The sequence below is a fragment of the Phalacrocorax aristotelis genome, chromosome W, assembly GCF_949628215.1.
Source record: "Phalacrocorax aristotelis chromosome W, bGulAri2.1, whole genome shotgun sequence".
NCBI lineage: Eukaryota > Metazoa > Chordata > Aves > Suliformes > Phalacrocoracidae > Phalacrocorax > Phalacrocorax aristotelis.
This window is the reverse complement of record NC_134310.1, coordinates 29,065,684-29,089,975: the sequence shown is the minus strand read 5'-3', so window position 1 is coordinate 29,089,975 and position 24,292 is coordinate 29,065,684. Positions and strand designations below refer to the sequence as shown.

The 24,292-nt window shown below is 49.1% G+C and overlaps 2 protein-coding genes and 1 long non-coding RNA gene across 7 annotated transcripts in view; 1 reads left to right on the top strand and 2 right to left on the bottom strand.

The window, feature by feature from the left end:
* GATAD2A (GATA zinc finger domain containing 2A) overlaps positions 1-1,238 on the bottom strand; it is a 67,882-nt gene extending 66,644 nt beyond the window's left edge. The window contains exon 1 of one of the 3 annotated variants that reach the window (XM_075077135.1): positions 1,152-1,238. The gene's annotated coding sequence lies outside the window, so the exon portion shown is untranslated. The remainder of the gene's footprint in view (positions 1-1,151) is intronic. The other 2 variants (XM_075077141.1, XM_075077138.1) reach the window with 2 other exon arrangements.
* LOC142049433 (uncharacterized) lies at positions 619-10,858 on the top strand. 3 transcript variants are annotated; one of them, XR_012657717.1, is made up of 7 exons: positions 619-716; positions 1,480-1,532; positions 1,623-1,738; positions 3,800-3,948; positions 4,204-4,351; positions 4,514-4,634; positions 9,285-9,843. It is a non-coding gene; the product is annotated as an uncharacterized LOC142049433 (long non-coding RNA). The 3 variants fall into 3 exon arrangements; XR_012657716.1 differs by lacking the exons at positions 619-716; positions 1,480-1,532; positions 1,623-1,738 and adding an exon at positions 1,783-1,899 and having other exon boundaries at positions 9,285-9,500; positions 9,654-10,858; XR_012657715.1 differs by lacking the exons at positions 619-716; positions 1,480-1,532; positions 1,623-1,738 and adding an exon at positions 1,783-1,899.
* MAU2 (MAU2 sister chromatid cohesion factor) lies at positions 4,722-24,072 on the bottom strand. The gene is made up of 19 exons (XM_075077143.1): positions 23,579-24,072; positions 23,470-23,487; positions 23,145-23,210; positions 22,345-22,440; positions 20,608-20,702; positions 20,061-20,088; positions 19,424-19,579; positions 18,732-18,878; positions 18,169-18,259; positions 17,409-17,512; positions 16,283-16,360; positions 15,682-15,747; positions 15,319-15,402; positions 14,304-14,353; positions 13,980-14,057; positions 13,414-13,525; positions 12,726-12,816; positions 10,852-10,979; positions 4,722-9,353 (listed from the first exon to the last, which is right to left on the bottom strand). Exons 1-19 carry the CDS (start codon positions 24,032-24,034, stop codon positions 9,279-9,281), a joined length of 2,019 nt encoding a protein of 672 aa, XP_074933244.1. The 5' UTR covers positions 24,035-24,072; the 3' UTR covers positions 4,722-9,278.
* Between the last annotated feature and the right edge of the window lie 220 nt (positions 24,073-24,292).

The following is a 24,292-nucleotide window of genomic DNA, read 5'->3' as shown; positions in this document are numbered from 1 at the left end:
AGTGGTGTTTTCAAATTCGTGAAAATGAGCCTGGTTCTCAATCTTTGCGCGCATAACCTCCACACATCTAGGCACAGGGGTATAAGGACTCCTCTTTGGCATCAGCCCACAAAACACCTCCATCTTAAGTCCTGTCGTGAATTCAACCCATCTGGCACTCTCCAGCAAGCAACCAGTTTTTTTGTTCCTGCTTAGCAGGTCCCCTCCGTAAGTGGCCTCACCCTGCCTGCATTCACCCTTTCTTCCCGGGGACGCCTCATCCACGGCAGCCCCTCGATATTTTTTGCTGCCCCGTGACAGAACTTTGTGTCTTTCTGGAGCACCACTTTCTCTTGCAGTGGGACGGTCTTGTTCCCCCCGAAGCACACGCCACTGAGGCTTCTCTCAGGAGTCCTGGTACCTTCGTTACCAAAAAAGCTGCCCTCCGTCCCTAGCAGCGCCCTTCCCTCTCCCCCGCCGTGCCCCCGTCCCCGCCTGCTCCGGGGCCGGCTACACCCAGCCCGGCCCGGTGGCCCCAAGTTCTTTCCCGGATGACCCATCTTTAGCATCGGTAGTTCCCTCCCCTCCCCCACTTCCCCTCCCCCGCCTTCCCAAGTCTCTGGGACTAATAATCTGGCTTTGCTGACATGCTCTGGTAGCTGTGCCTATCGGGCAACTCCCAGGATGCACTCTTCGCTCCTCCCTGGCACCCCCTCAGCCTTGCCCACCCTCCGCTGGTACTTCCCCAGCCCCCTTCCCCCCCTCTTTCCCTCCCCCTTCCCCACCCCCCCCACCCCGATTTGTGAGCGCCCCTCCCAGGCCCGCTCTTCCTCAGGCCAATTCCCCAGCGTCCCTCCGGGCCTTCCCCTCCCCCGCCGTGCCCGGGCCCTGCCGCCCCGGCCCCGCCGCCCGCGGGGCGCCCACACCCGCGTCCCGGGAGGGGGTGGGGGGTGGGGGGGGCCGTGCCTCACACCCCCCCACACCCCCTCCCACGCCGGTCCGCGCCCCCCCCCCCCCCCCCGCGCCGCGCCCCCCCCCCCTCCCCCGCCTCCTCACTCGCCCCTTCCCCGCTGCCCCCTTGCCCTCGCCCCCTCGGGGTGCGTGTCCCCCCCCTCCCCGAGCGCCCCCCGCCCCGGTCCCCAGGGGCTGCGGGGGGTGGGGATGTCACTCACTCTCCTCAGCCCCCTCGGAGCCGCCTCCTCCTCCTCAGCGGGGCCCGGGCCGGACTGGGGCCGTGGGGGGAGGGGAGGCGGCTCCCTCAGGTGGCCACTGACAGGAGGAGGGAGGAGGGAGGGGGGAGGGGGGAGGGAAGAGGGGGCTGCGCGCGCAGGGAGACCCGCCTCGCGCCGGGCTCCCTCCCCCCACCCCTCCCGCCCCTCCCTCCCCGTGCCGCCCCGCGCGCTGCCGCCGCCGGCGGCGCGGGACTCCCGGGGTGGCGCGCGCGCCACCAACCGTCACCTCCTCGGGACGCTTTTCCCGCCCACCCCGGTTGCTAGGCAGATTTGGACAAACGTGCGTCTCCGCGCGCATCGCCCCGCCTCCCGCTCAGGCCTGTGAGTGTGCGGTGCTTTTTTTTTTTTTTTGAAACGAGGTACGGACGGCTAGGACGCCCAATTAAAAGCTGAGCTTACCCTCTCCGCTAGCCAATCGCAGCCAGGCTCCGCCTTCGGCCCGCCCACATACTAGGCGGTGAGGAGAAGAGGCGGGGCGGCGTTTTGACTGATGGAAATCCTAGCCAGTAAGCTCCGCGCGGCGCTGGGTGAGTGGGGGAACGCGAGCCAATGGGCAGCGCGGGGGCGCGGCCGGCGGGCGGGGCGGGCTGTGAGGCGTGGGGCCTGGCCGTCACCCCCTCCCCGCGGCCCGGGTACGGCGGAGCGGGGGGAGCGGCCCCCGGCCGGCACCGCGCCGAGGCCGGCTGAGGTGATTCCCTGCCCGCGGGGAGGGGCCGGGGCCGCCGGCCGCGCTGAGAGGCCCCGCCGGCCGCCCTTATCCGCCCGCGCAGGTCGGCCTGGGGCCTCAGATAGGGGCCGGCGGCGGGGTCCCGCGGGTTCCGTGAGGCGGGGAGGGGAAGGCCGCCGCCGGGGCAGGGCCCCCGCGGTCCCCGGCTGCCCCCGTAGTGTGGCGGACCCGTCCCGGTGGGGCGGGAAGGGGTGCCCGCGGCAGGAGGCGGCAAGCCCCGGCAGGCCGCCCGGGGGCCGCGCAAGCCCGCGGTTGCGGTGACTCATCCCCGCTTCCTCCGCCGATGTGGGTCAGGGGTGCGCAGACGGTGTCGAGCCACCGGCCGCACCTCTCGCAGGGCCCCGATAGGATCTCTTCCCGCGGGAGGTGGCGGCGGGGTGTCGTTAACCCTTCCCCGCCGTGCCGCAGGCCCGCGCGGGGCTGGAATCCCACGCACCGCCCCGGTGGGATCAGCTGAACCCGCCCGGTCAAGCCAACGTGTGGAAACGGGAACAAAGGAATTAATAAATTAACTTTCCCCTTGAGATTCCCCGAACAACTGTATTCCTACCAAAAAACCCTCAAGTCTTGAGAGCTGCCAGCCTGCAGCTTCCCTCGCTGTCCCTGACGTGCTCCCCAGGACTTCTTATTCAGCATTTTCGGACACCTGCAAGTGAGCTTGTTCTTAGAAGGTAAAAATAAAAAAATCTTGGCTGAAGCAAGTTTAGAGTCGAGTAAATAAGGTGACAGAACTGCACCTGATCCATAAGCCAGTACCCATCTTTCATCGGTTATTTTCCGCATACAGCTTATTATAGGATTAGGTGCAGCTTCGTATCAGGTGATTTGGGTACTTGTTTCCAAAGAGTAAAAGCGAGATAACGCTTATTATTTTCATTCATAATCTTTAATAAGCGTAGATAGGTATGCTTCCTGCTTCACTAGGGTAGGGAATTGGAGGCCGACGGCACCTATTCAAGGCTTTTGCAAGGAAAGAGCAGTAGAACCTGTGCTAGAACATGGGCCTCGTCCCTCCCTCTCCGGCACGCCTGCTCCTGCAGCGCATTCAGCCTTGGGTCAGGAAAGCTCCAACATGCTCAACTTTTCATGGCTGCTTTCCACTCTAGAGTGTTACCAATTCTGTTAACAACTCCTGTGTTGGATATCCTCTCTGTAAGACCGAACACCATTTTCTCTTGTTGTACCTTCCTCCACGCTTCGTCCAAGACAATTTTAGCTACAAAGAACTAAGGGTTAATAGAGCAGCTCACAACCAGTTCTTACTCTGGCTAATGACTTCTCCCAAAGCACTCAAAGCCACTGGCTTCACCTCAGGCCATTCAAAACTTCCATGTTTAACTCATAAGGGCTGGATCCTTCTGAAGAGATGCTTTAATCCACACGGGAACACACGCAGATGCGTGTATCTCGACTTACTTCACTCACTGTGTCATCGGGAGAGTTTCAAAGCAGGTCTAGCGCAAGATGCGTTTTACTACCTAGAAGCTAGACAAGGTTCTTTCCAGAAATCTATTCAATAACACTTTTCTTGTCCTTGTTGGCCAGAATTTTACCGAGGTGACAGAAGGCTTTGCCATCTGCAGTTTCCAGCAGTCCCAGCACACACTGAAGACCTGTTTCCTCCTTTATGTTCCAACCACACTAAGGGGTTGCAGGGAATAAGCTAAATAGGAGCAAAGAGACTTGACAATAGAAGAGTCGGTCTCAATTTTGCTTTGTCAGCTCATGACAAGCCCCTACACAGTAAAATACAAAGAGGACCTACGCTGGATGCCTCTCCGGATCTTTTAGGCAAATACCAAACTTTTTTACTTCTTGCTAATGTATTTTAGATGCGTTTCACACGGAGTTTTGCCGCTAGGTACGTCCTCTGCGAGGAGCTGCTTCGAGGAGATTCCAGAGTCGGCCCCGACAGCAGACGGAGGCGGCAGAACGGAGAGAAGGTGGCAATCGCTCAGTTTACGCCAGGTGCAATTTTTTTTTCTGAGGAAGGAACTGCAGATAACCAGGGTAAGGAGACTGGAGCGTCGGCGTAGCCGAGTCTTATTTTCAACAGAAAGGAAGCTGCCATTTGGGGTAAAATTTTCATATAGTAAGTAACTTGGTAGAACTGCTCGGCTTCTGTGATGAAATGCCTGGGACTAGCGTGGCAGCTCAGGTGATGGAAGGGGACAGCGCAGTAAGTTTTAAAATTTTTAGTTTCTTCAAAATGTCACTTCCAGACAAATTAATTCAGTAGTTTTTTTTCTTCCTTTTAAATTTAAGCTAAAAAAATGTAAACGCAGTGCCAGAAAATTTTGGGATAAAAGACAGAAAAAGCAATCTCTGTTAAACCAGATCCCCTTTATGAAGAGCCAGTATAGTCAGCCTCCTTGACTGCACACTGCAGTGAAAAATACCTGTCCTAGACCAGGTAAGAAAAATTCCAGGTGTTTGGCCAATCCACAAAAGTCCTGTTTTGACCCAGAGCCCTGCGGGGTTCCAGCTGTGGCTCCGGAGCAGGTTCGGCCGTCCCTGGCCTGCAAAGGCGAGCACTCGGATGTTTTCGAGCAGGAACTTCTGGTTCTCGTTCCAGGCAGGAGCCCTCAGCCCGAGCACAGGCCGCGCAGGGACCGACCCCGGCTCCCCTCCGCAGGCAGCCGCAGCCCTCTTCTCCGACGCACCGGCTGTGCCTTCCTGCCCTCCTGGCATACGGGGTAAGTCACTGTTGCCACACAAAACGCATCCTTTTTAGGCAGGATTGCCCGCAGATCAACTAAAGAAATTCGTATTCTACAAACAGCTAAAAGAAGTAAAATTAAACTTTATTTAAAAATTCTTCTAATATAGAAAACGAGAGGAAGCAAAGGCAACAAAGTAATGCCCCCAGTTCCATCTCTTTACGTGAGTTACTGTATTTACAGCTTCAGGAAGGAGCACTGGCAGAAGGTACACGTCCTGCTACTTATGGAGAACTACAAACACTTAACAATACATTGTACAAACCTGACATAACATTTAAAGGTTCACTGCAGGAAACAATTAAATACACTCGCAAAGACAGACAGTAGAAGAGCACAGACGGGCATTATTTCATCCTGATTTCTCCAAGTGTTCCGTACAGCCTCGACCACCGCCACGACTTCCTTCTCGCTCCTCGCCACTGTGGCAAGAACGGCTGTACGTTACGGAAACGGGTTTATTGGGCGTGATTTGGAGAGGCCAGTAATCTCTAAAGTAAAACGGGACATTACTGAGCTCCTCCTATCACAATTTTACTTTCTGGAGAATTTGGAAAAACTGAATAAAAATTAAAGCAGTGAAGGAACACGGAACAGGTTGTGCTGAACTCCGTGTGGCCACAAGCAGCACAGCAACTTAAGGCCCTAACATTTTATCAGTGTCAATTTTTGCTCGTGGTGTCACAGTGAGTGAACGTATGGGATGACGTTCATGATTTTTATTTTTTTTTTTTTAAAGTCCCCAGCTGCCAAATCTAGACTTCCTGTGTACGTGGGCCTTTCTGATGTTGATACCGTAGGAAATGAAATACAACAGGCAAACACTTCTTCAGACTGCATTCTCTATACATATATAAGTTTTTACACTATCTACAAAACAGTGATTAGATGCTTCTGTGTAAGTTCTTGCTACTCCTTTAAAAATACTAGAGAAAAAACACTGTACAAGTTCTCTAAATTACATCTTTAGAAGAATAATTTTTTTAGAAGTTCATAAAAGACTTCATGTTTGTTTCTATAGAGAATTAAACGATCGGACAAGAAAGATTAAAAATATGTTGTTCAAATCAAGTTAGACAGACCGAGCACTTAACAGAACATTATCTGTAAACTGTAAACTTCTAGTTTTCTGTTCAACTTTACATACGCATTCGAAAATTAGGAAGAACTTCAGTTAACGAGGTCCTTTTTTTAATCTCTGCTACATACAAAAGATACTGAAAAGCAAAAACTATTAAATAATTTAATATACAAGTGTAGTTAAAAAGCACTGTACATTGTAACAAATGTACATTGAATTTTAGAGATAGAAAAATCACCGAGTTATGTTCAAATTTACATGATTTTTCAAAATCTGCGATGGGAAGAGGACTCTGGTAGCGGAGCAGAGTTCTGAACGCCACAGCGGTGGGGGAGCGCGGCCGAGGGCTGTTCTGCACCGAAGAAAAGCCCAGGTGAAGCTGGCTTGTCGCAGGCGGGGAAATCCCAGGTTGTTCTTCCTGGCATTACAAGTTCAGCGACCACATTTAGCAAAGGGTTCCTGTTAAAACCTGAGCGCGCTTACATCAGAAGCAAGCAGGCAGCCTTTCCCTCAAGTACTTCCTTCCCTCCCTAGAACAGAGCGGCAAGGGATTTGAACTACAAAGCAGGCTGGTTCGCGCACGAGTACCGACAACGAGCGGCCAGAAATCTGCCCCTGCAAATCGCTCTCCTTAGCACAACCTCCAGCTCTGCAGGTCCCCGAGCCGCAAGGCCAGGCCAGGAGATGCAGCTACCTGAGCGGGCACTGGTGGACATCTTGTGTGCTGCAGAATGCTTTTCTTAAACTCAGCCCAAACCACAGCTCTCTGGAATTGGCGTTTCTTAGTATTACCTTGTAGAAGCAGCTCTTTTTTGGCCAATGTTTAAAGCAATTTATTATAGTTGCCATGGGCACGTAATCGGTTAACTAACAGCCTCAGACTGGATACAGACAAAAAGAGAGAACGCTTGGGTTACCTGCGTGGGACTCCAGCAGATTTTAAAGTACATCTTTTTCTGTTTCTGGTCATTCCTCAGCTACCAAGAGCACTGCCAAGAAAATGGCCATTGCATTTAGGTGCTTAAAAACAGCTACTGAGTTCCTGCAACTCAGCAACTTATGGCGGGAACATTCTGCTTCCCATGCACAAAAAATAATGGGAAAGACTTAAAAATAGTCCATGGGTATCAATATTCCCAGGGTGAGATTTACCTGTACATTCCTGATCAAAATCCAAGCAACATGACACCTGTTGAGCTGCAGGAGCGGTTCCGCTCGCTAACAGACGCCTGCGGCACAGCCTGGCTGCCTCAGCCCCACAGTGGAGCGAGCGGGAGCCCACCTCCGCTCACCCGGGACCGCGGCCGCACACCGCCACCGAGGTGCTGGTGTGGAGATGGGCTCCTGCCCCCGGTGCTGCCAGCCTGGCAGCTTCCATAGGAATGCTGCCGCAAGCTGGCTGTCGGCTCCGTGAGTCAAAGCCTTCGAGGGGACAGGAGGCTGCGAGAGCCGCGTGGCAGACCCAGAACATGGTCTCCATGAGCAAGCGAAGCAGAGCAGGGTCCATCTGCCTGGATTCTCCCTGTATTTGGTACCTCCAAACACCCTGTATGCTAACTTACAGGCTTCTTTCCCATTTTTTGAGTTCTAAGGGAGACTTTAAACAATACTGAATTTTTTTCCTGCAAACCCACCAATAAGTCTCTCCCTATACCTGTATCGAGGCCATATTTTCACTGTTGGAGATTTAATAAGGCCTAAAATATATGTGGCTTCTGCAAGTGTCTGAGAACAGGACTGAAATCAGCATCACCCGTCCAGTAGGGGAAACATAAAATCCTATTTTGGTAATTGGACAAGGACTTGTCCCCTCAATATCATTCAGGGGTAAAAACGGAGGGGTCTGAATTATGAAAAGTGTCTCTGTGAGCCGCTGCTAGACAGGGGACAAGGCTTCGGAAAAGAATGACCACTGGGAGTTGGACGAGATGATCTTTAAGGTCCCTTCCAACCCAAACCACTCTATGATCAAAGAGATTTCACAGTATTCCTTCTAAAATAAAAGTTCTAAAGGTTTCAGGGGTTCAAATATTTCCTCTAAAATATTCTCCTCCTGTCTCAGAACAAGAAGCAATCACAGAAAGCCCTACACAAGTAATTTTTCTAGCAGATTCCTCTTCCCTCCCCCTTTTAAGTTGGGAGATAAATATGCAGAGCTACCAAGAGAGGAAAACACCTTTATTCAACCCCATGAACCTCGCAAGCTTTACACGGTGCTACGACAGACTGGCACAGCTCCTTGCTATAAAGCTGCTGATGCTTCATGGAATTAACAACTCTCATACTGTTTTCTGCAGAACAAACTTGGGCCTCGGCTCTCCTGTTCTGGGACAGCTGCAGAGGCACAGGCAAACGCAGTGAGAATTCACAGCTGAAGAATTCAGAGAACTGAGCTAGAACAGGAAAGCTAGCATGGAAAAGCTTGGAAATGTTAAGATTTTGCCAAGGGCAAGACTATAGTTTTCATCATAAGCCTCTGGCTTATACTGGGTCTGAGTTTTAACCACCTAGCTTAACTCGGACTTCAATCACTCTTAAAAATCATTAAGGCACAGACGCTGCCTTCCCTTGGTGAGGCTGCAGCAAAGATGCAAAACGCCGTTTCCCAGTTGCTCGGCCACAGAGGGACCAGACAGGAGAACGAGAACTTTCCTCCTGCCGTACAAATCACGACAACGCAGCAGAGACGGAGAGAGCTGTGGTTCTGCCTTACCCTGTGCGGGACTGGACATCGGTGCAGGGACAGGGGAGGGAGGCCCTCCCAGGGATGAAGCGGTGGCGCATTGTCACACGCCCGTGAATCCGGGAGGTGGAACCTGCTCCTCTGACAACACCCAACGTCGGCTCCGCTCAGCCTGGAGGCTGCCCCGAGGACGCCGCCACACCCCCGGCCGCAAACACCCTGCCCGTCAGAACGCCCATCTCGCCCATCTCATCCTTACCTTCACTGCAAGGCCACAAACAGCGCTGGCAACGACTTGCCGACAACGAGAAGGAAAGAATGTTACCTCGGAAAGTAGATTTAGAACTTCAGGGCACCCTACGATCAATCGTGATTTAAACCAATTATTCCCAGGAGCGGAAGGGCGCAGAAAACATTAAAACTGGCATGCATCGTACTCCAGGGAAGGTTGAAGTATTTAGAATACAATCGGTATTCAAAACTGCGTGAGTCCTCTTCATTTTCTGTGACAATTTTTAAAAAGTAAGTATCTAACAATTTAAGGAACAAGGGTCCTTTGGACTAAACCTTAATTCTCAGTAAGAGGAAAGCAGATTAAAACCAGTAGGTATATACACGCTAGCTGTATATTCACACACATTATGTAAAAGCAGCTTAAAATGCCCTTCTCACTTTGCAAGTCTATGAAATGTACGTTGTCTTTATGCAATCTGTTTCCTACAAGGCCCTCGCTAGAAGAGGAATTTGCTGCCTTCTCTTTGAAGAAAAGATTTTGCGTGAATTTTTTTCTCCTTTTTTTGGCCTCTTTTTTTTTTTTCTCTCCTTTTAAACACACTGTCCTGATAGTTATTCTGTTTCACAGGAGACTGGCCAGGCTGGTGGTGGGTCCGTTCTGTGCCTGGAACTGTACAGGAGGTGGTCCATCTGTCCACTGAAAGATAACAAACAGCATGAAAATCCTACAGCTGCTGCCCGGGGACGGGAGGAACAGCGGCGAGGCCGGAGGAAGGCGCTCGCCACACAGACCTTCGCTACCCTGAGATGATTAACGATTTCATCACGGGAAGCTGCGTTTCAGGTCTGACTTTGGTTTACGCGTGTGGAGCTCCCAGCCCTTGAACGGCGTTTCTTTCGAAGCCGCTCCACGTGCCCCTCATTCCAAACCTCACTGACCCCCGTGCCAAATCCGGGGCCAACGCCAGTCAAGTGAAAGCATTTCCTGCTCTTACAGGCAAACGTCTGACTGTCCAAAGATGGGAAACCATGACTGGCACAAACAAGGGACCTGACTTTAGATGTGTCTGAGCCCAGCATAAACCACAGCTACAGCACTCCCAGAGCAAATAAAGCCTCTGGTTCTCACCCATTTCATTTCTAATAAATTTCTCTCTCACATTCATTAAAATCTTCCTGAAACGGACACATTTGATATTGGTTTCTTAAACCTCTTCCCCCTCTACGTTTTTAATCCAGCTTAGATAATGCAAAGGCCAGCAACGGCAGGCAAAGTCAGGTTGGCTGGAGCACTGGCTCGCATCTCTGTGCCCGGCCCATGGACTGCGCTTACGGGCGGAGACGGGCGCCTGGCTATGGGGGTCTCTCAACGCAGGCTGCATCGCAAACACCTGCATCCTCACAAGCCTCGGGATCCCTTTGCGAGCAAAGTCAGCAAATAGCGTTGTCCTACGGACCTTTTTCCCCTCCTTCCCAAAAGGGAATGTTGGGAAGATGATGTCAAGTTCGCGGCATCTCACATTCCCATTGGACATTATTTCAGTCCAGAACAGTAAATTATTTTCTGCTTGCTGAGTTACAGCTCAGGAAGGCACTCCGTATTTTTAAAATGGTGTTAAAAACCTTTCTTACAGGAAGGACATCAATATTTGAGGTCCAAAGAAAGTTCCACCCTTAAGGCAATGGCTATACAGGCATCAAATGATACATTATCTATAAATCTGAATTTCCAGTTAAGTGGGGAAAAAAACCTTAGGAATGCTAAAGTATTGGTGGAAACTGTACTTTTGGCAGCGTACAACAAAGCATTCCCCAGGACACGGCAGACTGGATGACCTGAACATTAAAATTAAAACCTGAGAACATGGCAAGTTTCTTTCAGAAGTAATAGCTGTCACCAAAATGAAGTGGCTCCCTCCTGCAGAAGCCATTTAAAACACGTTCTGGTGTACCAAGAAAACACTTCTAAGACAGACAGACCTTACCCACCAAATAACCTTTATAAAAAGGAACTAATTAATTGGGTCACACTTCCTTTTCCGGTTATCAGCCCAGTTTAAATACTAGGAAGCAGACTGAATTTTGGCAACTTACTGAGACGTGTGCTCAGCAGAAGAAAAGAATAGTAAACGAAAGCAAAGCACATTGTTTTGCCTCAGAAAAACGCTCCTGACTGCAAGCTGAAGATTGCTTACCGTGATTAGATTGTGTTCTGGAAGACTGCAGGCTTCAATGTGGTCCTGGAGGAGCTGTTGTGAGAAGTTCTGATGCATCTGTGCTGCCTCGTGTGCATCCATGGCGTTTCCACAGGCTTTGTTCAGGTCTGAAAGACAGGAGCATCGTGTGCTCACCAAGGAACACTGTTCGTACTTGGTTTCGACTCACCAGCTCTCTTATGTGAAAGAGACCATTCCCTATATTTGATGAATCCAATAATTGATTTAAACAGCCAATATACCAAAGTTGTCATAATTTCTGAATGAAAACACCTTTTAGGAGAAGCAGAGGCACACGAGGAACTCAAAGCCCTCCCTTTCCAATAGCATTGGTGGTGCATGTTGCAGGATTTGGGGTCGTTTCAATTTTCAACCATTAAAAAAAATAACATTACAGTAGCCGTAAAAGGAGGAAGCAAATGCCTCACTCCAGTGAAAGCCCCTATGCAGTTTGTGTTTTTGTCTTTTTAGTTTCCAGCTCCACCTAGTGGGAACAGCAACGACTTGCCGGGTTCTCACTGCAGCCCCACGATTCAACACCGCACCTTTCAGAGGTCAAGCAACACCTTTTCTTCAGTGAATCCTTGCTTTTGGGGGGGGGGGGGGCGGGGGAGGCCCTACAGAAGCTGCTTTGCATCCACCCAAAGCCGATCATAGTGTCTTGTTTTCTGTGAGGTTTCCTCACAGGTATTAGCTCAGTCCGATTTAAGACTGGTAACCTACTCAGAATCACACAATTTCAGCTAAAAATTACAAGCAGCACAGCGTGGCAGGGGCTGCAACGCTGCACCTAGCGATGAACGTGTGGCTGCGTTTTGTTATTCCTCATCAAGCACCTTTTCTCCAAGAGCAAGTAATTTGTTCTATAGGGGAAGCTCTTGGAAAAATCAAAGCAGAACGGAAACTGCCTCTCGCTGTTCCCAGGATAGCGAATACAACCGGAGGCAACGGCAGCTGAACATAGGGGTTGTGTTTCATCTACAGCGGAATCATCATTGTACTATCGGCATGTTTGGTACGTGAACCGCCACTTGGAAATGAATAAGCAAAAGTATTTCAATTGCCTGGAAGCGGTTTTGTAGCAAAGGCAACAGCAAAGCAGAAAATAAGCCTGGCCCACATTGCTCAACGCAGAGCACGGTGCTTATAGTAAACATGACAATTTATATTAAATTGAAGCTGCGGGGTAAGTTCTTGGAAAAAGGGTAGAGTTACTGCTTTATTTTCTAGTGAGAGCAAATCAATTCCAGCATTAATGTTGACGGTCTGCCAAGAAGCTAGTCAATATTTGAACAAAGCATCCTGGGGCCTGTGTAAGTCAGATTAAACAATATTTATGTAGGAAGTGAAATAATAGTCTCTTATATTTATTAAAGTCCATACACAGAAGCAAAGCTTAAGTGAAACTTAATCAAATGTTTACTACAATTGGAACTGCAGTCAAGGAAAAAGCCAAGCAGCAGCAGGATAGACGCTACCCGGGCGCGAACCCGAGCCCTTTCCGAAGGGTCGCCAGTTACAGCCACAGCAGGGGAAACCCGACTGCTGCCTCGCACCAGCTACCCGGGGCTGCTGGAGCTCCGCAGGGCCTTCTCACCCAGGGCATCGTAGAGCCCCAACAAAACACCGACCGGAGCGTCTGACAGCAGTGCCAGAGCTGCAGCCAAAGAGGGTGCCGGCGGGGCTGCAGGTCAGTAACGGGAAGGACCACCTGGCACTGCTGGCGGTGTTCTGTAAACCCAGGCGGCCTCTGGGCGAGCGCTGGCACTGGCATGCACCCCCCTGCCCCTCCCCAGTCAGCAGCGACGGGCTCTTTGCCGCCTTTTTAAGTACAAGACCTTTTCCTAACTTACCTCTCAACAGAGCTGAAGACCACAGCTGCACAGACATATCTGGTATCTTGCTTGCAAGCTGCATGGCCGGTACTACCATATTATTACTTTCCTGGTGAAGAGCAGACACCAAAATAAAATGGGTATTTTCTTTTTCCCCTTGCAAATACACGACAGAGATGTTAAATTTGTGACGAAGAATTTGTCTACTTTAATTGCTGCCATGCTCTAGCCAAGAAGTCAAAGCGCTTCACGGGACAATAAATAACCCAAACGCACCCTCTAAAGCTGTCTGGAATTTCTCTCTGTCCTAGCAATTATGGCGTCTACGTTGGGCAAGATAATAGAAATATTTCATGCATTCTGGCATATGGTGAGAATTAAGGAGCTTGTACCCACAATTCCCTCCAAAACAATCCAGTTGAATGATGTTATTTGTCCTTTATTCAGCTCCTTTTTTTCAAGTGATTTCAGGCATTAGAGAAACACTTCTAGAACAGGCTTTAAACACAGCTACTTTGTTAAAGTGTTATGAACGTGCAAATTACAGCTCCAGAATTACCTAAGTCAACAAGCTGACAACTTTTAGTGGGATACCAATACAGAAGCATTCTTAAAATAAGATTTATTTCACAAAACATCCTGATTTTCTTTGGCAAACGACAAGTCAAACGTTTACACGGGAGTACCGGAGACAGCGAAGCCTTACCCTGTGATTCCCTAACACATAGAATATATGACCCAGGAGGACGAGAGAACATGCCGTTAATCGATTCAAGTCTTCCGCATTTGACATTTTCAGTGTCTCTCGCAAAAATCGTCTACCAAAACAGAGCAAAAGTAAAGCGTTTTAAAGACTCCACTTTCCCTCCAGTACGTGAGAAATATCACTAAGAACTGGATTAATCCAACTGGCAAATATTAACCCTGAGGAATAACTGTGTGCTGCAGGTGACCTTAAACAAAGCACTTAATTCCCAAACCTCACCTTCCATTTAGCAAAAACGACGATAATACAGGTCCTCCTTTGAAAAGCTTTTGTTTCATGTGTGCACAAGTACGACTAGTGGCATTCAGAACTAAAGTGATCCAAACCAAACGGTTTCATGGTGGTTTCCCCCAAGTAAAAAGCCAAAGGTTGACTAAACCCACAGGGAGAAGATCTAGCAGGTCTGAAAGCAAGGCCTCGGGGTTTTCATTTTTCTCTTAAAAAAAGATTTAGTTTCTCCTTCCCCTCCCCCTCCCCACCTTCCAAACGCCCCGATTTTTACTCACTTTGCCTCATTGTATCTTCCTTGGAAGAAGGAGAACAGACCTCGGATGTAGAAAGCTGCTGCTCGAAGACAGTGAGAGCTGCGGGCAAAGCAATGCACTGAAACCTGGGCGTTGTGCAGTGACTAAATGCATTACAGACAGATTTCTAGGAATTTGCCTAATAATCACAGCTCCAAACAGAACATTATATTTAATGCACAGTCAGAACTTCTGCCTTGAAAAGGAGTTGATTATTTTGGTTTTCTTTAAAAAAAGCCTGCTACAAATCCAGTGTTACCGTCACCAATACAACATCAGCATGTAAGTAGTTTCTGGAATTCTCACCTCACAGGAAAATTATGGTCTGGATTTATCCTTTCCAATAAGCTGTAGAGCTACAAAGTGAAGGGGAAAAGAAAGAGAATCAGTGTTTCTCGCATATACAGGCTTACAGTACTGGCAGCAAGCGCGCACTTCCTATGAAAACATCAAATCAAAACGGTGCAAGTCACCACGAACACGCTCAAGTTCACTTGTACTCGTTAGATAATAGCACAGACGTTCCAACAGCAGGAGCTTTTATGCCCATTTTGATCCTAAAATCAAGTTTTATACATAATACGTTTTTCAGGCTTTAGAGAGCTTTCTATACAACGCTAATATTTCCTCAGGAAACTTTTAGCTGTCGTACCTGAGCTGTTCAAGACCCAAATGAATGCTCTACCAGATTTGCTATTTAATTAAAACCAGAAATCAACTAAGAAAAAAAAAAATACTTCCTTTTTAAATTATACCTTTGCTCTCTAAGCTTTTTAACCGCACGCTTGGTGAAAAAGTTCATTTGCAGCACAAGAAACCTGCAAGCACATCTCTGAGAAGTTACGACCGAGGCATCAGACACGTCACTGAAGGAGCGCACACAGCTGAATTTTTGTATTAATATGGCAAAACGAACACACACACGTGCACGCACCTATTTCCGGATGTTTAGTTAAATCTTTCTAGGTTTTATGTAGTCTAATAAACCCCCTAACGCAGATGGGAACTGCGGCAAAACAGGCTGAGTCAAGATGCCGGAGTTAACCACACGCTTCACGCGGGGAAGCCTGCCCTCCCGGTGCTGCAGAGAATTCCGCCTCCGACCCGGAACACTCTGCCTCGGCGCTCTGCGGCTGGGGCAGCGGGTACCGCCGGCTCTTCACTGATAACTGACACCACCCTGATGAAGGAGTTGCCTGGCTGCCAGAGACGGCACTGCTTTGCAGAAATGCTCACAAATAAAGAGCAGCCCAAGCACAGCGGTAGCTTTCTCTCCAAGAAAGTGCTGACTTTTAGAACGACAATCAGAAACCCAGCTTACCTCTTGATGCCGGTTGCCTTCCCTGATGTACACGCTGGCTAAGTTTGTCACAATAAACGCCCACAGTTCTTGATGTGTAGTGAGCTAAAATAAACAAAATACCGACAGCACAGTCAAATACTTCAGCGTCTAACCCCGAATTTGCTCACCCCATATAAATCACAGATTTATTTTGCTATTAGTAAGTCCTCCTGACCCGAATTGCGATCGGCATAGAAAAAGAAATGAACTCGTGCAACTAACACGGATGATCTCCAGATTTCCCTTCCAACCTCAACTGTTCGGTGACCCACACAACAATTGCAACAAGCCCATTTCCACACTGAACGTCCACAGTAAATAATTCGGGAAGAAGAATCTTACCCTCAGTGCTGTAGTAAATTGTGCTTCTGCATTGTCCATGCAGTTAACAGAAATGCAGTAGAGCCCCTGGAGAAGACATGAGATTTCTAAGGTAACACTTAACACAATTCTGGCAAGCTGAGAATGCAAAGAAGAAAGGCACACGCAAACCCAGAGACATCTCAGGATACCGGCGGGGAAAGAAGTAACCAACAAGTCTTAGTTTTGCCTGGGTCTGGGAAAAATAAGCAACTTCTACCCAAAGTCCTCTAAAAACACCCCATTTGTCTAAGAAAACTCCCTTAATTTTTTATAATACTCAAACAGCAATGCTACACAAGTTCTTCCCCTTACCATTCCCACACCACACCGTCTCAAATGTGCACACTAACTATTGTGCTACACATCCCTTATATTAAAGGGGGATTTAAGCCTTTGACAGGCTCAAATAACAGCGGGTGTGAGCCCCCGCAGCAGGGCTGGCAATCGATAGCGCAGACCCCATTCCTCAGCAGGAGAATCTTACTGCCTGCCTCACCACGTTCTCATTAGTTACTGGTGATGAGTCTTGGGTACGGTCTTCCAAAGAGTCAAAACTTTACCGGTAATCGTAGAGACTTACTAATAGAGTGTGCAGCTGGGCGGCGTGATTAGAAAACAGTCTGGGAGACTGCTGGCAGAGCTGACAGACTTGCGAAATCTGTTAGAAAAAAAATAGTATTTTAAGATACTTTTTCTCCGTTTCATTTTATGCTCTAAATCCATCTACTTGCATCACACATGTCATTAAGTACGTCCCAGTGATTGGTTCTCGAATCCCACGTCATGCTCCTAGGTAAAAGCGGAGGCTAGGCTCGCCTCGAGCCAAGGTACGCGCGCTGCTCCACACACCCTCCTCCCACACAGACGCACACTCAAACTGGTTCTGAATTCTTTGCTTTGCAGCAGCTCCGCCATATGGTGGCACCACCTGCAAACCAAGTCCCAGATCTCTCCTGACACGCTCAGAATTTGAGCTGGCATGCAACAGAAAAGCTGGAAGCAAAATCTTCCACAGGGTATGTGCTTGTGATGAGCTTTATGAGCCAGAACCAATGATTATTCTTTTAGCTGGCTAAATTTCCCCCCACCCCCTGAGTACATTCATGAGAAGGCTGACAGCAGAGATTGAGATGATACAGCAGTGTGTCCTATAAATAAGGGATGGATGAACAGGATTTAAAAATGACTGTGAGAATGGAGAAAAAGCACAGTTCTTGCATTAGAGAACACCAGTGCTCTCTTCCTTCCCCCACACTATGTAGGAAGAAGACAGGGCAGAAAGGCAGGGAACCTTAGAAACTGAGAAATACTTGGGTAAGAGTATTTCTTTTATCCAAGGAATGCTGAGAGGAAGAGTTAAGAGCCCCTCTCAGTCATGAATCTGAGGGAAAGGGAAAAGACACCAGGGTCGGGCTGCAAAGTACGATCAGGAAGGCGCCCATTGTAGCCACTGATCGATTACTGTTGACCCCATGGAGCAACTCCAAAATGTTCTCAAGTAAAATACTTAAGCGGGAGACTAATTCCTCGGCTTCCAGGCTGTGGTATCCTGAGCACCGTCGGGCCTGACTGTATCTGTTAGTAGTTTAGCACTTGTGGAATACCCATCTGAGCCCAAGTATTTTCCTCAAAACCAAAATTCCCACATTTTAAAGCTATCCCTGCGTATATCCCCAACTAGGGAAATGCTCAAAACCCCTTTTTACCTCCTGCAACGCTGTGGCTTTGTGTCCCGTGACAAGCCGACACATGATGATGTGTTCCAACAAAATAACTTGGAAAGATGACAAGATCGGACTGCAGTCCAACACTGGAGGGAAAAGTAACTCAGTGAGAGAAGTTAAGACGTATTAACACCGTAATCATGCAGCTTCCCCCGCACCTAGCCAGCTTCCTCAGCTGCAGGTGGTTCAGCAGGACTTTAGATCTCCCCAGAGCCTCTGGCTGGACCACCCGTGCCAGAAGAGTCGGTGTACTGCCCAGCTCCTCTTCCACGCGCCACGGGAAGGGTGGCACAGGTTTAAATGACAAACAAACAAAAAAAAACCACCCCAAAACTCCACATCACACCCGCAAAACCACGATGCCCTGAAACGTCGGGAGTGGGAGTCTGGGCACCAGCTAAGGAAACACTTCTTGGGAACACATGCTTGTTTTAGAGAACCAAGGACTTGGATAACCAAATACAGGGACAATCAGAAAGGGAGCATGAAAATGCATGTATTTGCAGCCCCATTTATTGAGTTACAATAATAAAACCCCCAAAACCTTGGTTTCTGTATTCAAAGTAACAATCCAGTTTTAAACGAGAGCAAAGTTCTTTGGTGCAGCAGAAGCTGACTGGCAGCAGGCTGTCCCAGTGAGCTAAATAAGGCTGCTGTGGTTTTGGTTAGTTTTTTTAATTTAAATTAGCAACACATAACAGAATCGTGCAGCCGTCAGCTAAATTATAATCCATATCCTTACTTTTTAGCTTCTCTAGCTGCATGAGTGCCTTGTCTGTGTACTTCTGAGCCTTCTCCAGGTACCCTGCTTGCATGGAATGCATCACCGTCACCTACCGGAAAACACAGGAAAGATTGCAAAAAAATTATCTTTGCAAAGTGGGAAGGTCTGGGAGTTCACCCAGCTCCTCAGTCACCAGCTTTTTAAACTAAATCTTGACATCATTCAGGACGATAACCATACTCAAGAAGTGGGGCAACTAGTTTTAAGAGTTTGAAGTCGAGACTGACACCCTCTTGGTAAAAATAAGCCAACATAACTCTACTTCGTTTTGAGTTAATCTGATTCTGCTTGGCTTGGATATTAATAAAGTTACATGCCAGTTTCCAGACTTCTTGCACAGTCTCTTCAAACACTGACATCACCGAAAGCAATAGTCTCACAGATGCTGCAGCAGAATTAAACTGTCAGTGTAAGGTAAAGCAGCATATGGGCTGCAGAATCTATCGCTGCTGACTCCAAGTGATTTTTAACCAATTCCTCGTTAATTAGCAATATACGCTCAGTAGAACGGAGCTTCTCACCAAGTAGACGAGCACACACATGTGCTCCTTGGGCAGCCAGTGGAAGAGATCAGCGGGGTTGCTGGGCAGAATTTCATCGTCGTGCAGCGTGGAGATGGTCTGGATGCACTGCTGAAGCTGCTTCAGGCATGGCTTCACGCTTTTCACCTGCAAAAGATGATTCACATCAGACAGAGCTGCTGCAGCCCAGATGCTTGTACATTCACTTAGCTGGGAAAACCTGCCAGGCAATAAATAATCCCCACATTCAGGAAGTTAGTTCATGTACAAACCACACCACCAGCACAACAGAAAAGTGACTACTTTAGGCCTGTTCCAGGATTAACAGGAATCAGCCCTTCACATTCGCGTGTACGACCAACAGGCACTCAAAATGCCTTCCAAAGTCACACACGAAGCCCATTCTCTCCACCAAGATTACTCGGAAGCAAGAGCGGCCGCCACGGTTATAGGCATACCACAGCAAGCCTTTCCTCGGGGAAGAAGAAACGAATGTAATTTCTTCACTCCTCATTTCATCTGTGACTAATATCTATAGAAATTAAGTTTCATTAACAAAAAGCACGGCGCAGCAAAAAAAAACCCAAACCCCAGAATCACCTCAGTGTAATAATCATCTACTTTTGAGCCGCGCTCCCTCTTCCCCCAGTTCTCGCAGCACAGGAGCTGTAAGAAGCACAACTCGCACGCACCTGCCCAGCGTCCAGGTAATGCGTGACCTGCAGGACTAAGAAGAAGACGCGTAACGACTCTTTCTGGATGGGGTTTCCTTGCCAGTTTTCAACTATCTGCCCGCAAAGGGTAAGGAGAGGGTGCACCTCCTGCAGCTTTCGTTCCATTAGAAGGAGCTATAATTTAAAAGAAAAATTCATTATTTGTGTGCTAAATAGTTTAAACACTCAGAGAACCACAGAAGAGCCCCAGGTACGTTGATCTATTATTTAAAACAAAAACAGGCTCAAAGGCATCTTACTGCAAGAGCACCAGCCTTTTCACACGACCAGATTTTTCATCCCTAATTACAAGGGCTCCAGTGACAATTTGCAGTTATCCTTTTTCCTTCCAGAAAATTACTTGTCGCAATTAATAAAGGAGGAAAAAAAGCCAAACCTATTCACAAGAATCCTGCAGGCTTAAGGCTTATCCCAGGCATATTTCAATGCTGTGCTTGCTCAGATGAATAAAACAACATATGAGGCACAGATAAGCGTGCCAGATACCTTAAAACAAATAACCAATGTTCAGGCGGGTTACGTTCTATTGCTCTGTAACTTGCATTAGACTAATTAAACGAGGAAATAGTTTATTTTAAAAGTACAGCCAACTCACCATCCCCTTGCTTAGCAGAAACAGCGCTCTGAAACGAAACAAAATGATGTCACACTCAAAACGGTTGCCCAAACCATAACTGCATAAAAAAACCCTGAAAAAAAATGATAATTGCCATTCTCTCCCTCAAAGACAATAGACAACACAGAGTACTAAGGAACCTGCCGCAGAAAGCGCATTTAAAAGCTAGAAGGAATCCTAGCACCAGGAATCAAAATCCCAGCCCCTCAGGTAGATATCGAAGCTTTGGGCAGTTGCAGTTACAACAGTTTAAGGCCAAACAGGCTACTGGGAAAGCTTGCTGATAAAGATAATAAACAAAACTCATTCCGAAAGAAAAAAAGACTCTCCAGAGTCCTAGTGGACATTATCAATTTTAACAGAACAAGGAGAGAGCTGAAGAAACTCCAGATCTAAGAGAACACTCAGAAATATTGGCTTGCCTGTAAACCCCACATCTCTAAACAATACTAGAATATCTCTAAATAAAACGTAGAGGAAACCAAGATATTTTCTCTGGGAAGGGAAAAAAGCCTAGTGAACTCACCTGGTATACTCTGATCCTACCACCCGAGCGTATTCTGCTCCAACTCCGAGAAGGTCACATGCAGATACTAAGTCTTTTTCAAGCGTATGTAGTTGCTGAAATAAAAAAAGGCCGTAAGAGCTCAGCACTTTCTCTGTGAACCTAATTAGCAGGTTTTTAAAATGTAATTACTTCTGTGCTTTACACCTGACAAGTGCTAAATTGGTACTTGTTAAATGTATCATCTGATTTTAGACTCATTTTCCAGGAACACCTGGCGTTCTCCACAAAAAGTCTGTAACATTTCAAAGAAAATTTCTCAGCCCAGTTTCATACCACGCAAAGCTTTTACGATTGACTAAGATCATGTGCAGATCAGATCCCGACAGCTCCAGTATAACTGTGGACCATTACACCGGATAACTGGAATGACAGTGTGTTTTCCAGCAAGAGCAGCAGAGGAAGTCTGCAAGGTACGTTTCAGGTGACGGGAAGAGGATGATGCAGCCGCCAGAGCACTCTCGCTCCCTCCTGCCTGCCGACTTCCGTACCTCCTCCGAACTCAGGTACAAAGCCACACAGCTGTAGAAGAGCAGGCACCGAGGCAACGACACACACTGTGGTCAGGCAAAAGCCAGAAAGGAAATACCGCACAGAAGAGAAATCAGCAAAGAATGTCAAGCTTGGAGGTAAGATTCTGTTCAGGGGAAGGCACTGAGTAAAACGCCTAAGCTTCTTGTGAGTACTCAGGTATTAACTCATTGCAAAGTAAACACTTGTCCTTTAATCGATGGGGAAGTAAGGCTCTCCACAATTCACTGCTCCAAAACTACACAAAGGAGCTCGGCAATTCCTCCTAAACGAAGCTGGTCTGCTTGTTTAAGCTCATCAGGATGGGCAAAAAGACAAGTAGAGGTGACTATTAAGACAGTCTTCAGAGACAAAATTGCCTCCTAACTAGCTCTCTGCTGCAGACTACCTGTAAAGAGCAGTTAACTCCCTCAACTCTCGCGGTAAACACCTCGAGGCTTTTCAGGAACAGAGGAGAGGCATAACCTGGAAAAATAAGGGGAGTCCCTTCAGCAGTAATGGGCTCCTCGCACTGATCAGTTAACCTTCTGGAAGTGCTCCCCACCTAGCGCATTGGATGGCTCAGGAAAATCAGCACTTCAAGCGTGGTTACGTGGCTAAGGCTGTAACAAACGTTAAACGCTGCAAATTCCAACATGCACCGGTTTATTCCTAGAAGCGAAGACTGTCCGACCTGTGCAGCTGTGGCCCCACTGAGGGCGTGCTACAGAACAGGAAGAGTAACTTTGCTTGGAGGCCTCTGCGCCAGCTGCTTTCCCCATCCCAGTTCTGCTCTGTGGGCTAATTAGGTTGAAAATAATCAAACGAACACTTCAGGTTGGCAAGCTCCAATTCCAGCAGGCTTGAAGAGAATATTTGCCCTTACTGCGAGCCATAAGGTGGATTTTATTTCGCTCCACCTCTGAAGCTGTGTGTTACTAGCGCCCAGAGGATGATCCCCGCTGCTCTCAGCAGGTAAAAAACAAGCCTTGATCCAATCCATAGTCTGCCAAAGTATAGTTACTTTATAGCATCAACTTTTCCTCTTTTGTCCCTCCATTAACACCAATGACTGGGGGGGGGGGTAAAGGCATCCAAGCTCTTTTTAAGAAGAATACAGCTATTTTTTCAGCCATTTCTTCAAATCACAGTGCTACGGTAACACAGCTATCAATATAAATCACTTACTGCAAGTTGAAAAAGCAATCTACAGTGCCAGTACGGAGTCTGCTGTGAAATCTGAATGGCTTTGCGTAACAGAGGTTTTGCTGTATCCACTGAATTCTGAAACAGAAACATGCGTTCCAGTCAACGTAAAAAACAGGCTACTGGGACCTTCATCACTGACAATAATAACTTTTAAACTAGCTGCATTCTGTGTTGATCCCTCACTAAGGTCTCATAGGTCAGGAAACTTAAAACGTGGAAAAGCAAGAAAACCAAGTATTTAACACACAGGCCCACACATCTACGCTCTACTTAAAGTCAGTTCAAAAGCATCACCTATTTAACTCCTTTGGCCGCTACTATAATATGCGGTTTTTTCCCCCCGCGTGTATGAAAAAAGCCAAACATTTGCTTTAGTGAAAGTAAAGGCTAAATAAGGCCTTTCTGGAGAAAAAGAACAAAAATAGCCTAGGACCACAACAAAAGCCTGAGGAAAACAGTCTACTTCCCTCCCTCCCCCCGAATTAGCCTGTCTTTGTCTAAATGAGGGCCAGAGAAATACTTTGGCCAAGTAAACTTCCTTTGCTGTGCAAGACCCGCATTGCAATTCCAGCAGCAACTTTCACAATAAGAAAGACCACAAGTCTTTCAAGGCTCACGCTTTAGTACTCTACATTTACGTTGCAGCTGACCTTGAAAAGTTTCATAAATCCTGTTATTAACAGCGATACACCGCTCCAAGACCAAAGGCACTCCAATGAAACGCAGCCCTGCAGCCCCAGGACAACCGGCAATTTCTGAAGCAGCCTCAGCGCACTCACCTCCTGACAATACAGCTCGGACAGAAGGCTGGCTGCCTCAAACTTAACATCTTCAAACTGGGGAATCTAGCAGCATCAGAGTTAAGTAAATACTAAACACCGTCTGGAACGCAGCGACACTCCGACATCCAAAAAAAACCCCTTTACAGTACATACGTGTTAAGAAAGCGGCCCACAACCACGGAATTAGATTAAAAATAACAGCTAAATCCCCATCCCCAGGGCCAGGCGCTCTCTGCGGGGATGTTTTGCTGTCCTCCTCGCTGCAGGAGCGAGGTGGCCGGGCAGCCACGCTCCTCGCCCGGGGAAGCCAGGAAAAGGATACTTGCTGGGATATCAACCACTGCAAGAGAAGACAGCGGGTTAGTCTGCAACCACCACAGGCCGGCCCCGCTGACAGGACCCCCCCCAAGCCGCCCTCCCCCGGCGCTCACCGCCTTCTCCAGGTGCCCGCGGGCTTGGTCGCCGTTGCGGGTGTGGTGGTAGAGGACGGAGCCGAGCTGGAGGTGGGTGCGGGCCTCCATGCGGGCCGGGGGCTTGCGGGGCAGGACGGCCTGCAGGCAGTGTACGCAGAGCCGCACCTTGGGCGGGCTCGACGTGCGGAAGTGCTCGGCCAGGCCCAGCAGCGCCAGGTACCACGACTCCCCCCCGGCCGCGCCGCCGCCCGACCCCGACCCGGGTGCGGGCCCAGCGCCGCCGCCACCGCCGCCACCGCCGCCACCTCCACCGCCGCCTCCTCCGCCGCCGGCCCCCCCGCCGCCTCCACCGCCCGCCTCCCCGGACCCCGCCGCGCCACCCGCCGCCGGCTGCGGCTGCTGCTGAGGCGGCGGTTGCTGCTGAGGGGCCGCGCCGGCCGCCGAGCCCGACGCGCCCGCCGCCACCGCCGCCATCTCAGGGCCGCCGCGACAACACGGGCGGGAGGGAGGGAGGGGCGGGGCGGGGGCGAGGAGCGCCGCGCGGGGGCCGACGGGACATGGAGTCCGAGGCGCTGATGGGAAATGGCGGGACGCGCAAGGGCATCATGGGAGTTGTAGTTCGACCGGCCGCTGCCGCCGGGCTGGGCGGGGAGCGGGGGAAGGAGCGCGGCGGCGGCACCGCTCGTCCCGCAGAGAGTCGGTTCAACCCTTCGAACGGCCCCGGGGTCGCGG